This window comes from Aptenodytes forsteri, unplaced genomic scaffold, assembly GCF_000699145.1.
Source record: "Aptenodytes forsteri isolate BGI_AS27 unplaced genomic scaffold, ASM69914v1 Scaffold323, whole genome shotgun sequence".
NCBI classification, from domain to species: Eukaryota; Metazoa; Chordata; class Aves; order Sphenisciformes; family Spheniscidae; genus Aptenodytes; species Aptenodytes forsteri.
Genome location: NW_008795323.1, coordinates 1,304,037 through 1,328,720, shown reverse-complemented (window position 1 = coordinate 1,328,720; position 24,684 = coordinate 1,304,037). Strand labels below are relative to the sequence as shown.

Genomic DNA, 24,684 nt, shown 5'->3' with positions numbered 1-24,684 from the left:
TTGTACGTCTTTAGTGAGGCCAGTTACCTTCAAAGCAGACTGTTCCTCTCCCCTACATGGAAGATAAGTTTTCTTACTTGGAAAACATGGAACTTTTCTGCAGATTCAGCTCAAACAAGAACAATGCTAAAAATTAGTCAATATACTGACATTATAATTTAGTTTAAGAGCAGTTGATACAGACAGCTGGTAGAATCAACTTTATTTACAGAATGTTACTGGGAAAGTGTCAAGTTAAAAAAGTATGAAAACAATCTTACAAGGACAAGCTGGTGATTGCATGTTTTACAGATTGTTTTAGGAACAACCACTAGAAGTATGGGTGACCCCCAACAGATTCCACATTGGAGATTTCAGCTTGCTATTTCTGTACAACATTGTCTCTGCTGGACTGAAACAAACCCACCACAGCATGCTGGCAATTGTTATAATACAGTCAAGTGATTTTTTTTTTCCCCTGCTGCTGGTTTTGCATTCAGTGAGACCTAAGAAAGAGCAAGTCCGTGAGAATTCTGGTTTTGCTTTCACCTTTTAAAAAAGAGCACAATGGCCTAAGCTAGATAGAGGACATGACAGCAGTACTAGACTCAACACAAGTGAGAAAGTGAAGTGAGGAACCATGCAGTAGAAGGATGGAAGAGAACACTTAACTGTTCAGGAAAGTGAAACGGGCTTAAAAGGAACATAGTATTTTAAAACCAAATATACACAGTAAGATCACAAAATTACCCCATCCTCCCCCTTTCAAGCCACAGAACAAGACTCCAAGGGCAAGTTTCACAGTAACTGCATCGGTAGATGCATGCTAGATTTAGGACAGTTCTTGGGACTCCCTTCTATAAATAGAACTGAAGGCAGTATAGAACATACCACAGCTATGACTGAGGAGTTGAAGGGTGAGGATGTAAAGGCTCCATTTTGATGACCTTTACTAACTGGTTTGAAAGATTAAAACAAGGAAAATACTGCAGCTAAACAAGGACCAGCACCAGCCCTCTTGACAGAACTGTGACCAGTAGGTACCTACAGTCTCTTTGCTTATGGCAGACTAAGATCTGGCTTTATCATTACTGTACCAGGTCCCATCCTCAAGGCTGTTTTGAAGACTAAACAATTCTCATTTGATGGCAAGGAATCAGACCTTTGTTATACAGACAGCAAGATGTGGGCTTTTTACTTTGACACTTTAGCTACACTGAGTGCACAGTACGTGACAGAAGAACGTGAGAGGGAGACCTAGAAGAGATGAGCAGCAAGAAAAGGCAAAGCAACTTTATCCTGTTCACTCACACTTAGGATATGCAACTTTAATCTTAAAGAAAGTCCCACATGTACAATGGAGAAAGATCCAAACCATAGGCACAACTAAAGCTCAACTGTTATCAGCTACTCTTATGTACAGCTGTATAGATTCAAAAAGGCTATTCTATGTGTATATATACAAAAGATTGTTTATACACAAGTCTGTACACAAGGGTCTATACATTTAGTTTTCTGCAGGAGGAATCCATAGCTGCTACCTCTACACTAGAGAATATCAGCACTTCATTCACATATCTTACAAAAACAAAAAATAGACACTTCCAGGATTAAACTGGCTTTGTCTTGCATCTGAATTTCTTCAGGCTTCACTATTCAAGCCATAATGGATCCTTTAGTCTTGATGCAGACATGAGACCAGGACAGGTGCCATGTGCTTTAGTCTCTCAAAAAGAAATTTTGCACAGAGTGCTAAAAATAAAAGCCCCAAAAAACAAACAGAGGTGAAGTCCTGACTATGGACATTTTTATCCAGTCTAAAGAATCACAAGTGTCCCACCCAGTGGTCACTGTTCACTGCCGGTATTCCAGTTCATCTACACTGATGACTTTGGATGGCATGGAAGGGAGAGGCTGCTGCAAGACATCTGAACCAAACCATTTTGCAAGGCCAATGGGAGAGCCACTTCTCTGGCTGGGGCGGTGGTCAAGCTGTGTGTGCCCATGAGATAATCCAGTCCGAGACAGCACATTCTGAGGGGTTGTTTGCGCACCAGCGGGTGATCCCTGTGCTCCAGTGCCTGTGAAATGTAAAGCTATTAGAGGCGGAGTAATACGTTCACCCAACTGAGATTTGCCCAGAGCAATGACTCGATAAGGCGTGCGAGCTGAGTGTAGCTTTTACCCGTTCTATTAGCCTTGGGAAATCCAGACCCCACATGTTTATTCTCTTGTTAGTACTCCTGTAAACTGCCTGACACTGCCAGTTCTGGACACAGTATCATGCAGGTTTTAACTGGAAGACCAGCATCAAATAGCATTTTGTTTGAGATAGGTGGGTGGCCTCTCACCCAGCAAGGAAGGAAAGACTGCAATACATGCTGCAAGGGGCAGGTCTGTCAATAGCAACATGTATCTTGAAACTGAATGCTTCACTTGGACTTTCTTCTGGCATAAGAGAGAGTCTGCAGTGGCCAGAACTGCTCTGATACCCACACAAGGTTAGCAATTATGAATATCTAAATTACTGAAGTAGCTTCCTGTTAGCACAGTATACTGAAACAGGCCAACAAGTATAGTACCTGGAGCAGGCTAGTCAGTGTTCTAAAACTCACTCCTGTTTTATGTTTTAGCCTACCTGATCGCTGTAGTTGCTGTTGCATCATCGCTAGCTGCAAAGGTGTCCCAGAGCGTGGATTTAAGATGTGATGGCTGGCTGTTGGTAGTGGATAAAAAGGTTGGCCAAGGATGGGAGCAGATATTCCCTGCAAGTGAGACAGGTCCACTCCAGGAGGAAGCATACCTGTGAAACAAGAGTGAGGAAACTTCTTACCTAATAAGCATGAAGAACTGCAAGCAAAACAAACGTTTATATATTTAAATGGGTTGGAATTTGTTGCCTGGTTTTAAAGGTAAGTTTTGATGTAATAAACATTACCAGTAATGAGTATCAGTTTGTGCTGTTCCTAGCACAAAGTCAGTCTTACAGAGAACATGCATTAACTTAAGGGGGAAAAAAAAAAGTATGGATTACCTGCTTGCAGTAGAGGAAGATGTTGCGGATGAACCCCCTGTGCCAGCATTCTCTGGACCAATCCTGGATGCAGTTGATGAGCAGGTCGTACAATTGGTACATGGGGAACAAGGGGTACTTGATGAACAGGACGAAGAAAAGGGCCTCCTGGTACTGGGGAGGCCATTGTAGGAGTCTTTCTACCAGTTGATTTAGGCCTGTAGTCTTGCTCTTTGGTGCAACGATTTGCTTGGGTAAGAGGTGTGGAACATGCAGAGCGTTGCAGTGCAGGTAGTTTGGTACCTAAGGTGGGCAAAGTTTCTTGATCTGCATTCTCCACAGAACTAGACAGTAGGTTATCTGTAGCTAGAATTGAATACAACTATTATAGTCCACAGCTAGAGATTACAGCTAATGAAAATTAAAGCTAATAACTGGCTTTGATAGCTATATTCCAGGAGTAGCTGAACTTTAGTCATATGGATTTAATAGTAAGCATCTGTCTTTCCTGGATGCTTTTGGCCAAATTATATCAAAACAGTAATGAGAAGGAATATGTTCCACAGAAATCCCTTGACAGCAAGCTTAAATTAGGTCACAATCAGCAGTGACTCCACCTGTAATTCTTATTTTTCCTCTTTCTTAGAAATTTTGAACGGGCAGCATGGATGAGTCAGTCCCAAAGGAGACAGGAGGTACAAGGGATCCTCCCTAGACAAGATTATAATTTGGGGTTGTGCCAGAAATCTAGCCTGAAGTGGTTTTTCAGTTTAGATGTGTCTCGGGGTTAGCAGCAGCCTTCTATGTCTGACATCTGCTTGGAAAGATTTGGAACACTAAAGCACCTCAAGAAGCTACTTCCACAGACCATATAGATCAGTTAGACAAGGCCTAAAATATCTTAGAGTCATCTGCTACCAGTTGAGGTAGCAGTAACAGTTGGAGTGCTAAAAAGACAAAAAAAAGTCAACTGTATAATAGGAACTGCAAGCTACCTCTGTAGTTACCAGTACTGAAGTACAACATCATGGCAATTAGTTACCAGTACTGAAGTACAACATCATGTACTAACTAACAGGCATGTTAGTCTTACTGGGTCAGGCAATCTGTATCAAGCATTTCCTTTTAATAGCCACTTACATCAGTTAGGGTGACAAAATGCTTCCTTGATCTGCTACACTTAAAAGAGCTTAATTGGTCTCAGCTTTGATTGTTCAGTTAAGATGTCTTGAGAGCACTATAAGCTGTCTGTATTCAGTTAGTGGTGTAGAGAGCTATGGAAGCATTATTGTTAATATGCTTGTTCATCAAGAGCAGTTGCAAAGAAACAGTTTTAGTCCAGTGTCACTATTGTGTCACTATTGCTCACAAACTGACAGATAAGAAAAAAAAGGATTTAAACCCAACACTGCTGGAAGAGTGCACCTGGAAGTGCATCCCCTCCGTAGCTCTAACCCTTTCTCTTATTATAGGCTCATTTTTACACCCTCATCTCCACAGATCGGGAATGTCTAAAGTTAGCTTGGGCATATTATGTGCTGAAGCTCTTTGATTCTATTCCAAATCTCTTGTGTGTGTTATTTTAAAGCCATTACAATACCTTCATTTGGCCTCTGATTTTCATCTTTACCATCACTGACTTTCATTTTCCCAGAAACTGGCTCCTCTTTGCTTTTCTCCTTGCTCTCGTACATCTTGCGAATCACCGAGGTAGGTGTAAAGGAAGGAGACAGCTGCAGAGAACATAGTAAAAAGCAACGCCTTACTCGGTGCTCATTATCTAGGCCACACTATCTCAGTTGTGGGTGGACACCAGTTCTAGCACACCCTTTCCATTTAAAGCTCTTTTGAATCAGCCACTGTGTGCCCATCATTTTACTTCACCTTGTTTCATAGCTTTATTCTATAGTTTAAGCACTTCTCTTTAGCTTTTGCGGAAGTCCGATACCTTTATTAAAACCAGCAGATGTTCTCAAAGTTAAATATACCTTTAACAGGATTGAAGCTGTATTTTAAGTTACAGCTGTTTCCTTTTTGCTATTGGTTCAGAACAGCAGCTCAACACGAGTTCCTACAGAGCTGCCTTATCTGTATTAACTCAGGGCTGACAGATCTGCAGAGAACTATTGTCTCATTTGTATTTTTCCCCCAACGTTACACAGCATCTGTGGAAGCTACTCATTTGATATACAAACAAAAGTACTTGTTTGATTTAACAGCTCATAGTCTGTGTTAGTCCTGAGCTGCGAGCAAGTACTTGACTCATTTATTGGAAAATTTACATCAAAGCAACATTCTACATAGTACTGAAGGCAGTGAGGCAACACCTTGACTTTGAGATTTTATTTATTTTCAGAGTGACCCTGAAGCTCTTAGGTAATATTTCAACCTTACAGACACTTAGATTAGTCACTTCATACCTGAAGACCAGTGTTCTCTAAAGCAGCTAATGGTTTTCAGCACTCGTCTTCTGAAAATTTGGGTACCAAAATACGAGGGCCTGAGTTTTCATAGTTATCTTCCTTTGGTTTCAGAAGACCAGGTCAAGGTAGTATTAATGGTTCTTCTTCAGTTTTAGGTAAGATAGTGGTCAGAAAAGGCTGTTTTCCAAAGCGAAGACATTGAGTTAAGCATGAAGTGTAATTCATTCTTGCATCATGTGGCCACCAATATAACCATTATTAATGGTTATAAACAGTTGATTGGTAATGGTTATAAATGAATGTTTAACTCCTCTATGGTATCCCTTTCTCTCATTGATTACAATTGCTATAGTCTAGTTACTGCAGACACTTTTACAGCTTTTCCTACAATCATTATACATTAGGTACTGACCATGCTGGTAATGGATGCTGTAGGGGCTGGAGAAGATGCATTCCCTCTGTGTCCTGGTGCAGGTGATTTAGTCACTCGCTGCTGCCTGTTAACAGACAGGAAGTTAGTAAGAAGCAGCTCTACTCTTGGCACAGAATGGAAGGCAGGATTGCCAAGAACCAGTACAAGCTCGAGTCACTAGTACTAACATCTAGTGAAAGAAAATACGCACTTAAAATCAGTTGACAGAGTACCCCTTAAATTTTGCAGTCAGATACTCACCTGTTTCTGTAGCCATCTCTGCTTTTGTCTATTTGTGGTTTACCAAAGCCATGCTGATAGTAGTTTGCTGCCTGTATGGCTAAGTCATGTGGCAATGCTAGTCCCTCTAATGCAGCTTGCTGTATTTCCAAGGGACTCATCTGAAGTAGAGTTGCATAAAAAACACACAAATCAGAGCTTGTATTTGGTTGGGTGTTTTTTTAAGATACTGAAGATTTACTGCTATAGCTACGAATGTCTTCGAAGTGTCTGTCCACCAACAGCCATCTGTTTTATGGACAGACAATAGAAGTTTCAAAAAATCTTGTACTTCAGGTACTTTAAGATGGGTCCAATTGCAGTGAGGTTTTGAGACTGTATTAAATTAGACTTTGCATCCTCACACTCAAAATGAACTTAATTAAGCATAAACATCTGAATGCAAGAGTTAAGTATGTGTTTCCACCAGTTAGTTCTAGACCACACAATATAAAAAGAGATGAATACACATTAAGCAAAAAGCATTTAATCTAACCTGTGCAGCAACTGGACTCATGGGCTTCCTTACACCTGGAAATGGATCACCAAGCAATTGCTGAGAACCTTGTCCAAAACCTAAAGAACATTCAACAGTTGCATTTAAAAGGACTAACAGTTTCTTTCAATACATACAATCTACATCCCCAAGTTAAACAATTCTACATGAATTAAGGATTCCTCCCAGCTCATCCCTTAAGTCTACACAGAGCTATGTCTTTTCCTTGTCACTAGGCTGGAGAGCTACAGGGAGGCTACTGGTAGTGTTTTGCAATACAAACGGCCAAGTAGTTCCTGAAAATTGGCTTCTTATACAGTAGCTGAGCACATTACTCCACACCAGAATTTACTGTGAAGTCTAATTGATCTGTCAGACATCTACACTTTTTGGAGATTAGTTTAACATTAGAGACTAGTAAGTAAAAAGGCATCTTGCACTCAAGAGGCAGAGACTGACCTAGCTGCCCACCAAGTGCTGCGAAGTTCTTATTGTTCTGTAAAGCATTCTTTAAAACAAACTCAAGTAAAAGAAAAGAAAAAACTGTTTTGCAACCACTCTCACCAATGGGTGAAGATATTCTATGACGCAGGTAATCTGCAGAAGCAGCTCGAGTTGGAAACACAGGTGGAATAGGGGGAGAAGGTGCTCTTTGTGTCAGTAAAGAGGCTGCAGGTTCCAAACCACCTATCAGGCCACTTAAGACATTTGATGAAGCAGGTCTGGTAATGGGTGGACCAAGAAGTTCCTAAGAATGAAAAATGTTCAAAATACAATCAATTTATACAAACGAGCTCATTTTACTAGACTACAGGCTACACTATTCATAGCAAGTTAAAGAGACAAGGTGGACTTGTGCAACTAGATACACCAAATCTGGATTGCCCTTAGAATTAGGCACTTAGCCAGGCTTTTCATTTTCAAGTTGTAATCATAGGAAATAGCATGACAAGACAAATTTCTAAGTAAACTGAACTAGTGACTAGTTCTCTTTCCTCTATAGGAAGTCATGTCTGACTACTGATGTCATAATTGCCTTAAATGTCTTCTTTTCAAATAATTTTTGTTTTCCTATTGGGAATGCCCTTTTAAGTACTTTCCCCCACCAATAAGAAGTACCTGTAGAATATTCTTTGATAGAGGCTGGCCTGGCATCTCTGGAGGTGACAATAAGTGGCTCTCAAGACTCTAAGAAAATGAAAACATTGTAAATTAGATGTAGATACAACAAGCATCAGACTCATTAAGAGACAAGCCACATTTGTCTCAGTGACAGAAATAATTTCACCTGTTCTGTTAGAAGCATAGTTTATGCATCAGTCAGATTAAATTCCAGCAAAGCCAAGGGCTGAGCTGGCTCATAGATCTTCCCTAGCTAAGAAAACGCCTAGTGCTAGATTGCATACAGGTAGTCCAGTGTGCCTTATTCAAGTTTGAGTAAGATATATGAATACATATAATTGTGTAAACTGGAGATGAACCATTGGGCCAAGTGGTCAACTGAAACTATGCACAAACTGAAAAGTGTTTGTATATTAGAGAAATTATTTAAGATATTCTTCTATGCATCAAAATTACATGTCAATATAAAGGGACAGTCAGAAACAAGAGTCTTGATTTAAGTGTGAAATCAGTCTGCAAATTCCTCACAGGCCAAATTTACATTCTTTACTATCTTTTAGTGAAGTGGGATGAGGCTAAAAGTCCTTGGGTAGAGTTTGGCAGGAAAAACAGATGCTTTAGACTTACTCAGTTGTTAGAAGTATTTTATGATGCCAGAAGTAGTTATTGAGAGCTTTGGGTCAAGCATACTGTTTAGGCAGTTAGTAGCAAGATGAAATTTCATACTACAATCTCAGTCTAAAGCCTAGTATCAGTTGTTTAATATTAATCTTTCAGCTAACAAGTACTCAGTTCAGTTTTATCTTAGTGCAAATAATTTTAAAACCCAAGTTTAAAATATTAGGTTGTGCACTGACATACCTCTATCAAAACAAAAGTCATCAAAGCAAGACATCTGAGCTTCAGGTAAGCGTTAATTGTACGCATACTACAAGCATTTTAAGAGATGCCTTTCCATAGCAGCACTGAGGCAACCATTAAACCACTAGCAAGTCTTCCATAAAGAGTGGACTGATGATATCTGTTATATAGACAGTACCTTTTCTACAGATGTATTTGTTCTTATTAAATAAGGTTCAGACAGGATGAGTTCAAGTGTAGGAGAATCTTAGACACTAGTCAAAATGTCCTCTATAGTAGGAGATTCAGCCCTTTCATCATACAGGGCCTTTTTGGGGGCAAGTATTTATAGTGTTCAAGTCCAGATATTAATCAATTTGACTAGATATTCACATAGGTCCACTTTCAAGGTGGCAATTATTAGACTTCTCACATTAATTAGAGTTCTGAGCCTTTCAGAAACTTAACGTGAAATCATCCCTGTGAACTCTGACCTGAAAAAAGGCCCACTTTCAGTTACTTTGGCTAGGGAAAAGAGACCAAAGCACCTCCCTTACATTCAGAATATTGTTGCTTGGAGGGGAATGTAAGCCTGTATTTAATATCATGCTGCTGTATCCAGTCAAGGCTCACATGTTATCAGAAGGGTTGTGTAAGGGGTTTCCAGTTCATAACACATCTTAGCACAGATCCATTTACAGTTCAGAAGAACCAGATGTCTGCTACTTACATTGACTTTGGGCTGTGAAGGTAGAGTCCCACTTGCCTTCATACTGCTGACCAGTTTGTTAAATGCAGTCATATCTCCATCTTTCTTGATCTGTCTGGAGCCAGTGACATTCAATGCTTCCTCCATTTGCTCGGCCATAAATGGAGTAGCAATTTTCCCCTCCTGATCCACTTTCAGGCCTTTTAGCCCAGCTTCAACTTCTTCCACTGAAAGTACAACTCCTGAATGTGCTGAGAAATACAGGAGAAATACTGGTAAACCATGGTTCTCTGTTTACAAGTGAGCTAATAATTCTTGTGCAGGTGTTTTCAAACAACTTGTATTCAACAAGGAACAGCCAGAAAAACTTATCTTCTGATATTCAAACTAGCTGTCAAACCATGTCTGACCTGTGTTTAGACTGATATTCTAATATTTAAATTAGGAGTATTGCCATGCACAACTACAGGCATGTAAGATTCCACAAGAACCTGTTTAGGTTTCAACTGATAAGCTCTCACTAGCTTTTATTTATCCTGCAAGACATGTCATTACCACATTTTACAACTTCACCTGCTTTTAGTAGAGAATATTCATCTGACAACAGAGTTAGTTCTCTTTCAATTAGGAAAGTTCCATTTATCTTATACTCCAGGAGATCAGATGGTCTTACAGCCACAGTGTAAGCGATGTCAAATTGTCTGAAGCTATCATAAGTAGAGAGAATACATACCTGGAAAATTTAGATACTTTGGAGACTCAGTTACACACTTAGTTTGGTGTGCATAAAGTTTGAAGTAGATTTTTTTTCCCTCAGAAATTAAAGCCACTATAGAAAGATTTCACTGGCATAACCAGAATAAGGTACGAGTGTTATTAAGCCGTACTTTTTCCCTGTGTATACACATATAAATATCTATCAGTGCCCAACATCAAGGCTAGACATGCTTTATGGACCTACTAACACACATCACAAGGTATGACACCTTAAGAGAAAAGGAAGAAGAGACAGGAGCATGCCATGGGTTGCTGTAGCAGATGGTGGACCAAAGAAATAAGATTTACTGGAAATTTGGGCAAGAAGGTGGAGAAAAGAAACAATGATGCAGACATGCAGTATGGAACATGAGGAAAAACATGATGTTGGTGGAGAGGAATTGACCTGAAAACTCCACAACACTTGAAGAACTGTACAGCATTTTATGGGAATACAGAACCCACATCAGGTACTTTTGAATGAATGGAAGCTTCCCCACAAGTTTTTGTTCCTTCATCCTTGCTTTGTGAGGATCAAAGTTTAAAAAGCTTTTAGTAGGAAAGTCAGACTAAGCAGAACAACAGAAAAGACTTGTAGTTCTATTTAAGTCAAATTAAGAAAAAGTTCTCCACATGTTAGCCAACACTCCCTACTCCCAGACTGGATGCTTAAGAATATTTGCAGGGCTTGGATGCTTTCCTTCCTAGCTACTTCACACAAATCACAGAGTAGCATTACCTTTTGTTCAGTCCAGCTTACATGGCAATACATGCTGCTTGCCAAAGAGAAACCAATTTGGAATTAGACCGTAAGATTTCAAAGAACACATGCATTTTGTACCCTCCATGCATGCTATGGGCCCAAACATGCAAATCTCTAACTTGGATCTGCCCTTGAACATTAAGCTTAAAGTCAGCCCTGAACTCTGTTTAGAACAGCCGATGCTAGCAAAAGTGAATTCTAACAGACTAAGTTCCCTGAAATCCTGTGATTCTAGCCAAGTTAGCATAACTAAGACAATCTGTTCCTATGTTGTAGCTCTATGTTAATTATTTAATTCATGCACTGAACAGCAAGCACAGACCACTGTGCTTCAAGTGCTAGCAACAGCCATGAGAAGTTCAAGTTTACAGTATGCACTTGGAAAAATTGACATCCTCAAGCCACTGTTCATCTTTTTAGATACTGATACTTCATGGATCAATGTGATCCATTATAGATGCTTGCAAGAATGACTTACACGTTAAGTTTTTGGTAAAGCCAGAGTTTAAATGCCACACAATTTCAGAGCTGGCATTATCAGTCTCCAGTATGAAAAATGTATGTAAATGCCATAGACAAAGCTGGAAACTTAGGTCAAGACTTGCATCATCTTAACTTATGATTATTACTGGCCAGTAAAGCAGTCTGACGGAGTCCTGATGTCATCCTGTGATTAGGATGAAAAGAAGCAGTGACGATATTGACACAACTGAGATTTGTTGAATATTGGGGTTTCAGTACTGTAAGTAAACCTATAATACTTCCTACTCCTGGACTTGGCAGTTGAGGTTTCCAGAATACCAAGCCTCTTGCCTTGAGATACTGCATCACAAGAACTTGACAATATCTGAAGAGGCACTTACTGCTCTCTCTAAGCTTTTCCTTGTTGGCTGAAAGACTTGAGAGAAGAGGTTTTAAGTCCACTTTGGCTTTCTGTAGCATTTCTAGGATGTCCACTTTGTTTTCAGAGTGGTCTTCCAATGGAATGGGAGCAAAGTAGTTTCCAGAGTTCTGGCCAGGGGAGAGAATGGCTTGCTCTAGACCTGAAACAGCAAAACCAGGAGCACTGCGACATCAGTTTACCAACCCAATGCCTCAAGATGAACATACACTGGTAACCAACTTCAACATGTCACTGAAAAGTTATGCCTCACACCCCTTGCCCAAGATCAGCTGGGAAGTCATCAGGAGCATGACAAGAACACTTATAAAAAAGAACTTATAGCTGCTTACTCTAAGAGCTTCCAAAAGAACATCAAGTGCTTAAACTGTGGGAGAATTCACTATCCTAAAGCTTTATCTGCCATGTTCTTACTGAATGAGTAGGAAGGAATATGGAAGGAGGCTATCTGACCCTGTATTGTCCTATAGTCTTACCTGCTAGCCTCTCCAGTTCCTCATGTGGTGTAGATCTCAAGCTGCTTGACCGACTTCCAGAACGACTAGGATTAGAAAACCACCTGCTGAACCTGCTGGCAGACACTGAACCTTCCCCCAGCACATCCTCTATCATCTAGATTATGGGGGGAAAAAAAAAAAGAGATAATCTTAACAGAAGCAAGATCAGCAACATCTTTGAGAAGCTTTCCTGTGCAACCAAGATTCTTCTGCTACAGACAACTAGATGCTACTCTCAGAGTTTAGAAGCTTTGAACTGCTTTTTTTCCCCTTTCCAATATGGCAGCATTTGCATAGTCAGTTAGCATAACCCATCATACATCTTTTATTTATACAAAATATTTGTTCAGAGTAAAACTATAACTGAAACAGCATAATCAGAGATTCCAAAGACCATTAACTACACCATTTTAAAGTGGATGTGCAAAAAAAAATTGAGAAGCATTTGCCACAAGAATGAAAACATATTATAATAACTAGTAATTTTGACAGCCAGATGGCTCAAGGCTGGTCCCTGTCACTGTACAGCAGGAGTACTGATCCATTGAGTTTTCTGCAACCACGATTCAATTCAGTTCCAGCACTGGCCAAGGACAGTGCCTGGAAAGAAGTGCAGAGACTACTCCTTGACTTGTGAGCATCCCACAACAGCTCGGGGAGAAAGACAGTAAGTAAGGACTGCTTGCTTGCACTTCACATGGAACCATTCTGGGACTAAGAGGGTTGCATTCTTCAAGTCAATGGAGTCTGTGTCATCAGCAAAGTACTGGCAGCTAGCACCTTCTCCCTCCAGGCAGAACTGAGGTCACTAAGCAGTACTTCATAGAGTTAGTCTGTCAGAAGTCACTACAGTTTATAGCAACTGTTTACTTCTTTGCTAATTATTACAAGTATTTAAAAACCAGTGCATTATAAAATTTAACTTAAACTAAAGCTTTTCCTATCTTGCAAGATAGTATCCAGTTAAAAGCCTGCTCAATAGGCACCAGTGCAGTTTCACCATGCAGCACATTTACTTTTAGACAAAAGAAGAACAGCTTCCTCCTGCCAGAGAAGCTGTTTTCTCTAAAACAAGGGGCACTCAACACTATTTCCAACAGCAAAAACAAGATAGTGTTGATCCATTTGGTTTTAATTGTTTGAATCTAACAGGTTAGAAGAATTAAGACAGTTATGTCAGGAAGTGTACAAATCTACTGTAACACTTGTCACAGACATATTGCCAATACAAAAAAAGAATATTACGATATGCTCTGGCTAGTCTGAAACCCACTTTTGTGACAAATTATAACATCTGCCCACTAAAGTTTCATTAGCAGATATTTTGTGACTTGGGAATTCCCTGCTTTTGGAAGGAGTCACCATCTTGCAGATATGCTGAAAATCAGATTGTCAAGACTAAAGACACATCATTTACATCTTCTATAGGGAGAACAAACTCTCCACTGTATTTGTTGAATTACTGCCACCGTATGATGAACCTTTTTTAATGCAAGCAGCTTTTCCATATTAAAGACTAGGTCAGGATTCTATTTCTTTAAACCTTAACGTTTCTAAACGATGTATCAGATCTGTTTCTTTGCTATCAGAATACAACTTTTTTTTTTAAACACATTTACCTTTCTACAACACTAAGCCTTTTTACTCAAATTCTATCTACTAATCAGTTATACCATCTAGAATAGTCAAGAATAGCTTTTCTTCCTGGTGACGGAGAGATCAAGAATAGAAATATCAGCAGTTTATGAATTAGGCCCATGCTTAATCAGTACTTGCTGGACCTGCTTACCCCTTCTTGTGGTGAAGAGGAAAAAAGCACGCTAAGATACAGACCAGTTATAGCTTTCAGACTAAAAACAGTGAACACCAACCATCCACTATTACCTCTAGAGATTGGATGTTCAAGAACTGTACGCTATCAACAGAAGTACCAGAATCCCCATCAAATCATGGCTGGAGGTAAAAATCCACTATTGGAAGAAACTTGCGGTGCAACTGTCAGTCTTTTTCTTCATAGTCTTGTTACTACCTTCTAGGTATGAGTAGCAATCTAAGTATGACTTGGGCTACACAGAGTATTTACTAGTCACATCAATAACTTTGTTTAAACATGCTTTTGATTGAATTAGTAGGCTATGTTTGTTTTTCCAGCTCAGTAGTAATAGTTCTAAATAATGAATTAACCACTATACAGAGGTTTAAGTAATAAAGATTAAAACCCTCTCAGACATACATCCTTTCAGCCATGTTACTGGTATTGATAACGATGCAATGTCTCAGAGACAGTATTCATCAGGTGTCTCCAGGCTTACTGCTTTTCAGGAAGCTTGCACAAAATATCCATTTGCTGCAATTCCAAGACTTAGCTGCAAAAGGCTGTTTTCAGCTGTACAAAGTTTGTACAGTGAATCGTCTCTGAACATATCTAATACTTCCAAAGAAGATCCATCCAGGATGCTGATTTTGAGTTTTCAAGTAACAATCAAAAGAAAGAAAAGATAATCAGCTACTCTGCCTCATACACTTTCTTTGGAAATACAGCCAGTCCCAGGGATAACATTTTAGAAGTAACATCATAGAACCGTTTAGGTTAAAAAAGACCTTTAAGATCATCAAGTCCAACCGTTAACCTAGCACTGCCAAGTCCACCGCTAAACCATGTCCCTAAGCACCACATCTACACATCTTTTAAATACCTCCAGGGATGGTGACTCAGTCACTTCCCTGGGCAGCTGTTCCAATGCTTGACAACCCTTTCAGTGAAGATTAACATCCTAACACTCCAAAGCTAAACCTCTGCAAATTCATCTTAACTTACACACTGCATAAAGCAACTTTCACAAAGCAAGAAGTTTTAGCTTTCATTGAATGCAGCAGCAGCAAAAATGCTTCTCATGAATACAGCCAGTCTTAAAAAAAAAAAAACACAAACAAAAAACCACCTCACCGAAGCCAGGCCAGGAACACTTTTATCCAAGTTGAAGAATTCATTGAAGTCAAACTCTCCTGGAGCTGGTTCTTGTAAAACGGCTTCCCTAGGAACTTCTTGATCTGCTGGAGTTTCATTGGCAAGGACAGTTTGCACTTCATCCTCTTCTGCCACTCCACCATTGCATTCTATCCCTTAAAGAGAAAAATCAAATGCTGAGTCACTGAACTTGACCATTTCCTGCAGGAACAGTGCCTAACAGTCAATGTATTTGCCTAGGAATTCGAAGCACAGGACCAAAGTAACATAGCCACCTATGTGCTATTTCATCAGTTATATTGTGCCGGCTCCAATCTGCCACAACAGAAACTAGGGCCCACTAGAACTCTAGCACAGTCTTAATTACAGACTAAAAGCTCTATCTACTTCAAGGAAATAAGAATTGCCATAGAATCATGCACAACTGTATCCTGATCAACGCAGGAAGTACACAGAACAGATCAGATGTTATGTCACACCAAGCAGATACAGCTGTTACAGTAAGTTAACAGCTACTGCTGTTTTTCCATCAAGAATCCTTTGGCAGCTCCTGCTTTCTTCCTAGATGGCCCAGAGAGCAGACTCCCTGAAAGCTGGTACTTGACATGAGTTTTCTTAATACTGTCAAGATATGACAAATATTGCTCCTACTCCTCCAGCAGGAGGAAAGCACGTGTCATATTAACGACTTACCAAGCTTGCACAGGTGCTGCAAAAAAGCTGTGACATGACTACAAACCTAGTATGCTTGAGATTGTACTACATTTTAGTTAAGTGAATACACAACTGAACCTGAACTCTTCAGGTTTATATTGTCCACCTGCAGAATTTCTAGCATTAGGAAGTCATCTTCTCTCTTGCTCAGAAAAGTTTAAACTACAGCTTTTGCAGTGGTAATAATAATGGTAGACTTGAAGTCCAATGACTGCAGACAAATTCAGATAGTCTCCAAATTCAGCTTAAAGCTATATTACTGGCAGCTGTATGTCCAAATCAGTGTTACTAATGCTAGTATTTCTATAAGAAAAAATATTTCAAGTACCTCAGAGCATTAGCTTAGCTTAAACCAAGCCTTTAGCAACCAGCAGGATATAAAAAAAAAATGGACAAGACCCTTTTAATAGCCTACAAATTCCTGATATCATTCAACATCCATACAAGTTTCTTTTCCAGCCTCTCAGTCCTGCCTTTCTTTTGGGGAAAAAAAAAGTATTTTATCACTTAAAAGTATCTGCAATCGAAAGATCAATCATGGGCCTTACGTCTTCTGCTTCAGGATGACCAAAAGCTATGCAAGTTTAAGACTGATAAACTGCATTATTCTTTACACTTGCCTGGACCTATAACAAGCACCTCTATATCTAGCAATATGCCATACTAGCAGACAAGCAAAGTTTCTGTCAAATTTGCCATTACCTTCTTTTAGTGAGGCTGTACGTCTTCTTGTACGCTTTCTCCCTTTGTGATCTTCCTCCAAAATTTTATCATCAAAGCCTGTGAGCTCAATGGTTTCAGACTGACTTGTAGGACCAGCAGAGAACCACTCAGGTTCCTCTTCAGTGTAAGAGTCGTTCCTTCTTCGCTCTCCAAAGACACGTTTGCTGTCACCAAATTCCCTCTGAAGTGGGATATTAAAAACATTAACCATTAATGCTGTTTCATAAGATTCCTCCCTGACCTCCAAAGCAAATGACAACCTTTTCACACTAGTTCTGGGCTTTTTTTTTTTTTTTTTAAAGGTTTAAACACACACTCAGCATGCTTAGTAAGCTTTTAAATTTTAAGAACTTGATAGTTGAATTTCTGCTTTATTACACTGAAGGCTATTGGTTTGCAAGTGCCTATATAAACTCAGTTTTGTATCCTGAGAGGTAGGCTAGTGGTTCCTCTTTTTTTTTTCCCCCCTTAAAAATGCCTGAAAGCATTGAAAGCTTCCATCTGCTGAGATTAAAGACAGTGCTCGCTGACAACTGCTAGGTCAAGAGCAATGAACGAATTATTAGACTTTTGAATATCTTGCTATTAAGTCTACACAGGAGAGGTCTGTAAGATACACAGTATTAGATGTATCCCAGCTGAGCTGTCAGAAGGATTGACAACTAAGTTCAAGTACTGAGGGCTCATCCTTTAAACCATAAAGGTACTTCTAAGAAGAAACAGCCTACTTGCACAGAACACTCAACTGCTCCATGCAGTTAACCTGCCCCTGTTGCTTGTAGTGCAAAGTGTCCAAACCCTCTAATTTAATATGCAATTAGGAAAAGAAAAAACAAACCCTGAAGCGTTTATCTTTGTAGTCCCTGTCACGATCTCGGTCTCTTGCATCTCTAGAATCACGTATGTCTTTTTCACCACCCCGGTGGTCTTTATCAAAATTACGAGAAGAGATAATTCTTCCACTGCCAATCCTGCGGCCACCAATAACACGGACACCATCATTCTCCTTCTCTAATGGGCTCCCTGCTCGACGTGAGCTAATAGCTGCAGTTACATGACAGCCGCCTCCAAAGCTTCGCCTTTGTGGACTTAAGACTACATCCAAGTCATCTTCTTTCACTCGCTCTCTTGGATCTACAAGTCAAGGACCAAGCAAAAAGCGTTGAGTTTTATGTATTAGTAAATACAAGCTAGTTAGCTGTATAATAGCCTTCTGTTCCATAGCCTTGCTGCTTTTCCAGAGCTCTTTGAAGGAAAACACTCATGATTTATTTTTGCAAAGCTAATCTAGCCGAGACCACAGGAAGTGCAGAGGACAAAAAACTTAAATTTACAGTTGGATATTGAGGAATCATTGCGGTCTCCTAGGAAGTACCTGCTTTCCCACTATAGACCTTCGAAGTAATCAGCCTTGAATTGTAGGGAAATTGTCCCCTGCACTTGCATTATTGCATATATATTTACTATTATATAGCACGAATAGTAGGATATAACTGACTGCTACCTAAGTTTGTTCTTCGGTAACAGTTACCAGAATACCTGAAACTAGACTATAGTCGGAGCAACCAAGATTTCCTTGACACTTATTCTATGCAGTCAAACAATTTTCAGAGAGACTTTGTTTAGTCTCATTTGTGTCATCCCAAAGGAAAGGTTTTGCCAACAGCCTATGTTCAGTTTTGAGTTTTGTGCTGTAAGAACACACTTACCTACTATCCTACGCATAAGAGAAGTCCGATCTGAATCCAAATCTTTTTTAAAGCTTTCCACTGGTGAAGTTCTTCCTGAACTCGGATATAAAGATGCATGCCACTTCTCTGGATCCCAGACACCATCACTATGAAAATAAGATTGCAGGATTGTTTGCTACTTGTAGTCTAATAAATAAGTCATAGTACTGCTGCTGAAAACCTAGAATTCACTGACTAGCAATCTGTACAAGTGAAACATTTCTCATACCCAACTTCTAAACCTTTGCCTTACTATATTACGCCATACATGGTATTCTGGATCCCTTCTGTAACAGTAAGGAAGTTTAATACCCAGCATCAGATTATAACGACTATCACTAGTTATCGGTGAAGTTTGCCTGGTACACTGAAAAATAGCTCAAGGAGATCATACGCTGCTGTTCTTAAGCATTCAGAAAGTTCTTTTTTTTTTCCCCCCTTAAAAATGCCTGAAAGCATTGAAAGCTTCCATCTGCTGAGATTAAAGACAGTGCTCGCTGACAACTGCTAGGTCAAGAGCAATGAACGAATTATTAGACTTTTGAATATCTTGCTATTAAGTCTACACAGGAGAGGTCTGTAAGATACACAGTATTAGATGTATCCCAGCTGAGCTGTCAGAAGGATTGACAACTAAGTTCAAGTACTGAGTGCTCATCCTTTAAACCATAAAGCTTCTTCTAAGAAGAAACAGCCTACTTGCACAGAACACTCAACTGCTCCATGCAGTTAACCTGCCCCTGTTGCTTGTAGTGCAAAGTGTCCAAAACCTCTAATTTAATATGCAATTAGGAAAAGAAAAAACAAACCCTGAAGCGTTTATCTTTGTAGTCCCTGTCACGATCTCGGTCTCTTGCATCTCTAGAATCACGTATGTCTTTTTCACCACCCCGGTGGTCTTTATCAAAATTACGAGAAGAGATAATTCTTCCACTGCCAATCCTGCGGCCACCAATAACACGGACACCATCATTCTCCTTCTCTAATGGGCTCCCTGCTCGACGTGAGCTAATAGCTGCAGTTACATGACAGCCGCCTCCAAAGCTTCGCCTTTGTGGACTTAAGACTACATCCAAGTCATCTTCTTTCACTCGCTCTCTTGGATCTACAAGTCAAGGACCAAGCAAAAAGCGTTGAGTTTTATGTATTAGTAAATACAAGCTAGTTAGCTGTATAATAGCCTTCTGTTCCATAGCCTTGCTGCTTTTCCAGAGCTCTTTGAAGGAAAACACTCATGATTTATTTTTGCAAAGCTAATCTAGCTGAGACCACAGGAAGTACAGAGGACAAAAAACTTAAATTTACAGTTGGATATTGAGGAATCATTGCGGTCTCCTAGGAAGTACCTGCTTTCCCACTATAGACCTTCGAAGTAATCAGCCTTGAATTGTAGGGAAATTGTCCCCTGCACTTGCATTATTGCATATATATTTACTATTATATAGCACGAATAGTAGGATATAATAACTGACTGCTACCTAAGTTTGTTCTTCGGTAACAGTTACCAGAATACCTGAAACTAGACTATAGTCGGAGCAACCAAGATTTCCTTGACACTTATTCTATGCAGTCAAACAATTTTCAGAGAGACTTTGTTTAGTCTCATTTGTGTCATCCCAAAGGAAAGGTTTTGCCAACAGCCTATGTTCAGTTTTGAGTTTTGTGCTGTAAGAACACACTTACCTACTATCCTACGCATAAGAGAAGTCCGATCTGAATCCAAATCTTTTTTAAAGCTTTCCACTGGTGAAGTTCTTCCTGAACTCGGATATAAAGATGCATGCCACTTCTCTGGATCCCAGACACCATCACTATGAAAATAAGATTGCAGGATTGTTTGCTACTTGTAGTCTAATAAATAAGTCATAGTACTGCTGCTGAAAACCTAGAATTCACTGACTAGCAATCTGTACAAGTGAAACATTTCTCATACCCAACTTCTAAACCTTTGCCTTACTATATTACGCCATACATGGTATTCTGGATCCCTTCTGTAACAGTAAGGAAGTTTAATACCCAGCATCAGATTATAACGACTATCACCAGTTATCGGTGAAGTTTGCCTGGTACACTGAAAAATAGCTCAAGGAGATCATACGCTGCTGTTCTTAAGCATTCAGAAAGTTCTACCTCAATCTCATACTTACTTGTACAATAAATTAGTCTGAATAGTAAAGATATTGCTGTTTAGCAAACTTACAAACACAAGCCAAGAACACTCTCACCTTCATTTTTAAATGAGGTACACTGTCAACATGGGAGAGAAATCCATCTCAGCTTGCTGCAACATGACCTAGTTGGTCTGTGCTATACAGCCACTTATATTCTTGGTAGTTTTTCCTGCAAGTCTGTAAGACTTGTGTTGTGTGAAGTTATTTTCTGCCGGATCTCATAATATAACCTTTGTTCAAAGCACAAAACTCCTAGCTAGAGCATTAAGCCTTTCCTAGTAGATTAGTACTTCTGAAAACATTGTCATACACTAAGCTCTGGAGCACATAGATCTCGCATCAACATAAGTGCGCTTCTTAGCTAAGAATTTTTTGCAATTTAAACTTTTATTTTGAAAGAAATATATATAGTTTTTGTATAATCAAGAAAATACCTGTCATATTTTTCAGAAAGACAAGAAGGTCTTTGCTTAGAGTAGGGACGCTCTTTAATATCCAGCAATTCCTCCTAGAAAGAACAAGAAGTTAGTTCCAATTTTCACCCAGACAAGATTCAAGTGACCCAAAATATCAATTCCAGACTGCCTGTTCAGTTTAGTGGTTTAATTTGACAACCCAAGTTTCCCAACATGTTGTTTCATTTCCTGTGAAATACTGCAGTGAAAAGTTGACATTAGACAGCAAGTTTATTTTTCAGTTCTTCTACCAGTGGCCACTGAGCAAACACTTACTTGAAGCTCTAAGCTTTACTAGGTCAGGTTCAGACCTCATTAACACTTCAAAGGCTGTTCACATCATACATGTTTACCTATTCACTTCCCCGGACAGTTCAGCTTATAAGCAAGACAGGCATCACTGATACTGGAGCTAGTAAGTTCTCAAGATGGAATCAAAATTGCTATGTTTAATGCTATATAAGATTCAGCAGGTAAAAAAAGCATTATCACAATACCAGTTACTAATGTAGATCTGGAAATTCCAGACAAGCTTGCCATTTCTGACCACCACCAATTCCAAGATATCTAAATGTATGTTATACAATTATCCACTCTACCCAACACGAAATCAATGCTGAATGATTACTTCAGTTTTCCCACTTTCCACCAGCTTTCAAATACAGTCCTTAGTTTACTACTGCACAGCCCTGAGCAGTTAGTCATTTGAGGCAGACTAGCAATCAATCTACAGTTTCACTGCAGTTTGCTACATTTAAAAAGTATTATTAATGGTGTGATCATCAGTGCTCTGAATCAGTGTTAACTTGGCTGCAGTCAAGATGCACATTTCTAATTAGTCTTACTTATTCTCCCTAGATTACCTTTCTTCAATCTGCCTCACTCCCAACTGTACTAAATTGATTCAGAACTGTGCAGAACTCAGTGGGCAGCTGGAAGGATAAAGAAATCCTAACAGCAGACACCACACATCAGCCAAACTGAAGAAGGAAATCTCTTTACCTTTTTCCCCCCAAGAACACAGTATCCTCTAGAGTTTTTACATCATTATCCCCACGTGATTAAAATCGGTTCATTAGCTATGAGAGGTTGATATTTGAAAGTTTCCAGATGGCAGCTTGGTAGCTGGACAAAACCTTAATATGCACACTCACATACATGTACATCCAAGCATCACCCTGCACCAGTCTTCAGCAAAAAGAGTTCCATTAAAGGGAGGGAGACTGGCCTCTCTGCCCACAGCTTCCCAAAATAAACCTTGATCTATGAGGAACATCAGTGCTGTAATACTATCACAGCCTGATGCAGATATCACAAGTAGTAACAGCACTGTCCATCACCAGACTTGAAATTAACTATTTTGTTGGCCACAAGAGGGAGTCTGGGCTCTCAATCAGATCCTATTGCAATTCTTCCACTTAACTGAGGAAAATCTGAATTGTTTCTTGGCTTTCGCTCATTAGCTGTACACCTTTGGAGCAACAGCTTCCAAAGAACTAGAAAAGACACAGCTTGGACTGTATAACACTCGTAATAGAGGAGATTAACACTGGCACTTCCAGAGTGTGCTTTGGGTTTGGGTTTTCTTGTTTAATTCACACACTAGTACTTTTAAGTGGGTGGGGGGAAAGGTGTGTTTAGCTGTTATTAAACAGTTTTATTCAAACAGTTTAGAAGGATTCATAATATGAGCCAATTGTTTTCCTACTGTAGTAAATGAATATAAACCATTGAAGGAAGTGAGTCCCCACTCCAAATCAGCAGCACATGTCCTGAAACAGTGTTCCTCCCATCCCTAATTAGTAGGAAACAAGATCATGTGAAAATGGCTTACGATGTTGATTCCATGAGCACCTTAAAGCAGCTATTATTTAAGGTGCTACTTGTAAAAAAACCCAAAAAACCCCCATACAATACAAGATATTTTAACACAGATTGATTTCTGGTGTTTCTTGACTTTAGACTCCTTGGAAACCAACAGATAAACAAGACTAGATGCCTTCTGGCACTAGTTCTGCAACATTATCCTGATCAGAAACTATAGGAACTGAATTAACGAAACTGAAGCTACAAATGCATCAGTTTCAGTGTACAGCTACCACCAGCACTAGCTGACTACTGCCCAAAAAAAGGCAAGCAGAATTTGAAGCTGCGTTCAGTTACTACTCTTGAGAGGAGTTGGGCAAGACTAAGCAAGTATAGATACCGCTTTACCAACAGCAGAAGTTTAAAGACAGCTCCTCTCCCACACTTTAGAGTTAATTGACTAACAAGATCTCAACAATAGTATGCCTTGCATCTTAGACAGTTAAGTGTACATCTTTGCTAAGAAGTTAGAGAGAAGTAGAAAGCCATACTATTCCCATGTAAGTTTTGCCAGTTCTGAAGTACTTGGTTTATTGTTGATGTCTAGTTAAAATAAGCTAGCCCTACTATCTCAAACGAACAGAGCTACAATGATAATTTTTTTCTCTTAAAAAAACAACCTACTAGGAAGCTAACAGTTCAGAATTCCTCAAGTAAGATAACACAGTCAGCAACAGTACACTGTCTCACCCTGTTCCACGCTTCAGGCCATTTGTTGCAAAGTACCTTAATAGATTTCCACAAAGCAATGACCACCTGTTCCCACAGCTTTCAGCAATGGGAAAGTCAGCCACCATTAAAGACTAGAAAGGGTCTAAGAGCATGTTTCAGCAGTGGTACCAAAACCCCAAACAAGGTTTGAACCTTAAGCCCCACAGCATATCAAACTCACTTAGTATTGAAAGAATCTTTATTTGCAAGTTATTTAGTTACTGGTCTTCCACTCATGCATACATTTAGGTATCGCAGCTAAACAAAAGCACTTGTGTTAAAGTTTTAACACTAAGCACTGTTTGGAGTCATAAGTGCTTAGGCTTCCAGCAGCAAAATATGAGCAAGTCCAAGATTACAAAAGGCATCTTAGTAAACACGTTAAAGCTCCTGATAAGATCTGGTGTGCTGTATATTCCAAGGAAGTGGCATCTACTATAAGGAAACATTTTGGTCAACTTCTTAAAGGAACATTGCTAAAAGTAGAACTATGAAGTGCAAGTGCTTGAGAAAGCTGGTAGAACAACATACTTCAGTCTCTACCATAATGTCTCCAGCACATGCTGTGAGGTGCTCAGATATTAAAATAAGGTGGTGGGAATCAAAAGTATATCAAGGACAGGATTGCACAGCTACATCACATTTAACAAGTTGCTCATTTTATACCACCCTGCAAATCCTAATCCAGGCAAAGGCTTTTCAGCCTTCACTTTACTACACAGAAGCCTCCACCTCCCACTCTACCTTCTGTGACCAATAGCTCCATGCGCAACTTTTAAGAGGAAAGGGGAGAGAGCTAACCTTTGTATAACGATGTGGGTATTTTGTTGTAATTCTGTTCAACTCCAGGAAAGCATCACCATTTTCAGTTTCTGTTATGCCTCCTCTTTTATCCATGGTTACGTTAAAGCCTTTGACCACGGACCTAATTAAAGCAAAACCAAGCCGTCAGATTTTGAGACATGTATTTCTAGCGGGTGCATTTTCCTTCCAGCCTAACACAACAGATAAGAAACGCATTCCCTAACAGCATTTCTTTCCTACTTGCAGCTTCCCCCACCTCAACTAAGCAGCTCTCGCTGAAATATTTAACCCGCTCCCGAAGCCCAGCCAGACCTGCCCCACGCCCCAGAACAGCAGCCCAGCTCCTAAGCAG

The 24,684-nt window shown here is 39.7% G+C and overlaps 1 protein-coding gene across 1 annotated transcript; it reads right to left on the bottom strand.

The window, feature by feature from the left end:
* Window positions 1–187: 187 nt before the first annotated feature.
* EIF4ENIF1 (eukaryotic translation initiation factor 4E nuclear import factor 1) lies at window positions 188–24,448 on the bottom strand. The gene is made up of 18 exons (XM_009280006.1): window positions 24,330–24,448; window positions 20,931–21,004; window positions 20,009–20,136; window positions 19,135–19,430; window positions 16,575–16,776; window positions 15,138–15,313; window positions 12,170–12,305; window positions 11,656–11,835; window positions 9,295–9,524; window positions 7,722–7,790; window positions 7,167–7,350; window positions 6,603–6,682; window positions 6,089–6,228; window positions 5,828–5,912; window positions 4,593–4,725; window positions 3,014–3,358; window positions 2,618–2,782; window positions 188–2,060 (listed from the first exon to the last, which is right to left on the bottom strand). Exons 1-18 carry the CDS (start codon window positions 24,423–24,425, stop codon window positions 1,834–1,836), a joined length of 2,946 nt encoding a protein of 981 aa, XP_009278281.1. The 5' UTR covers window positions 24,426–24,448; the 3' UTR covers window positions 188–1,833.
* Between the last annotated feature and the right edge of the window lie 236 nt (window positions 24,449–24,684).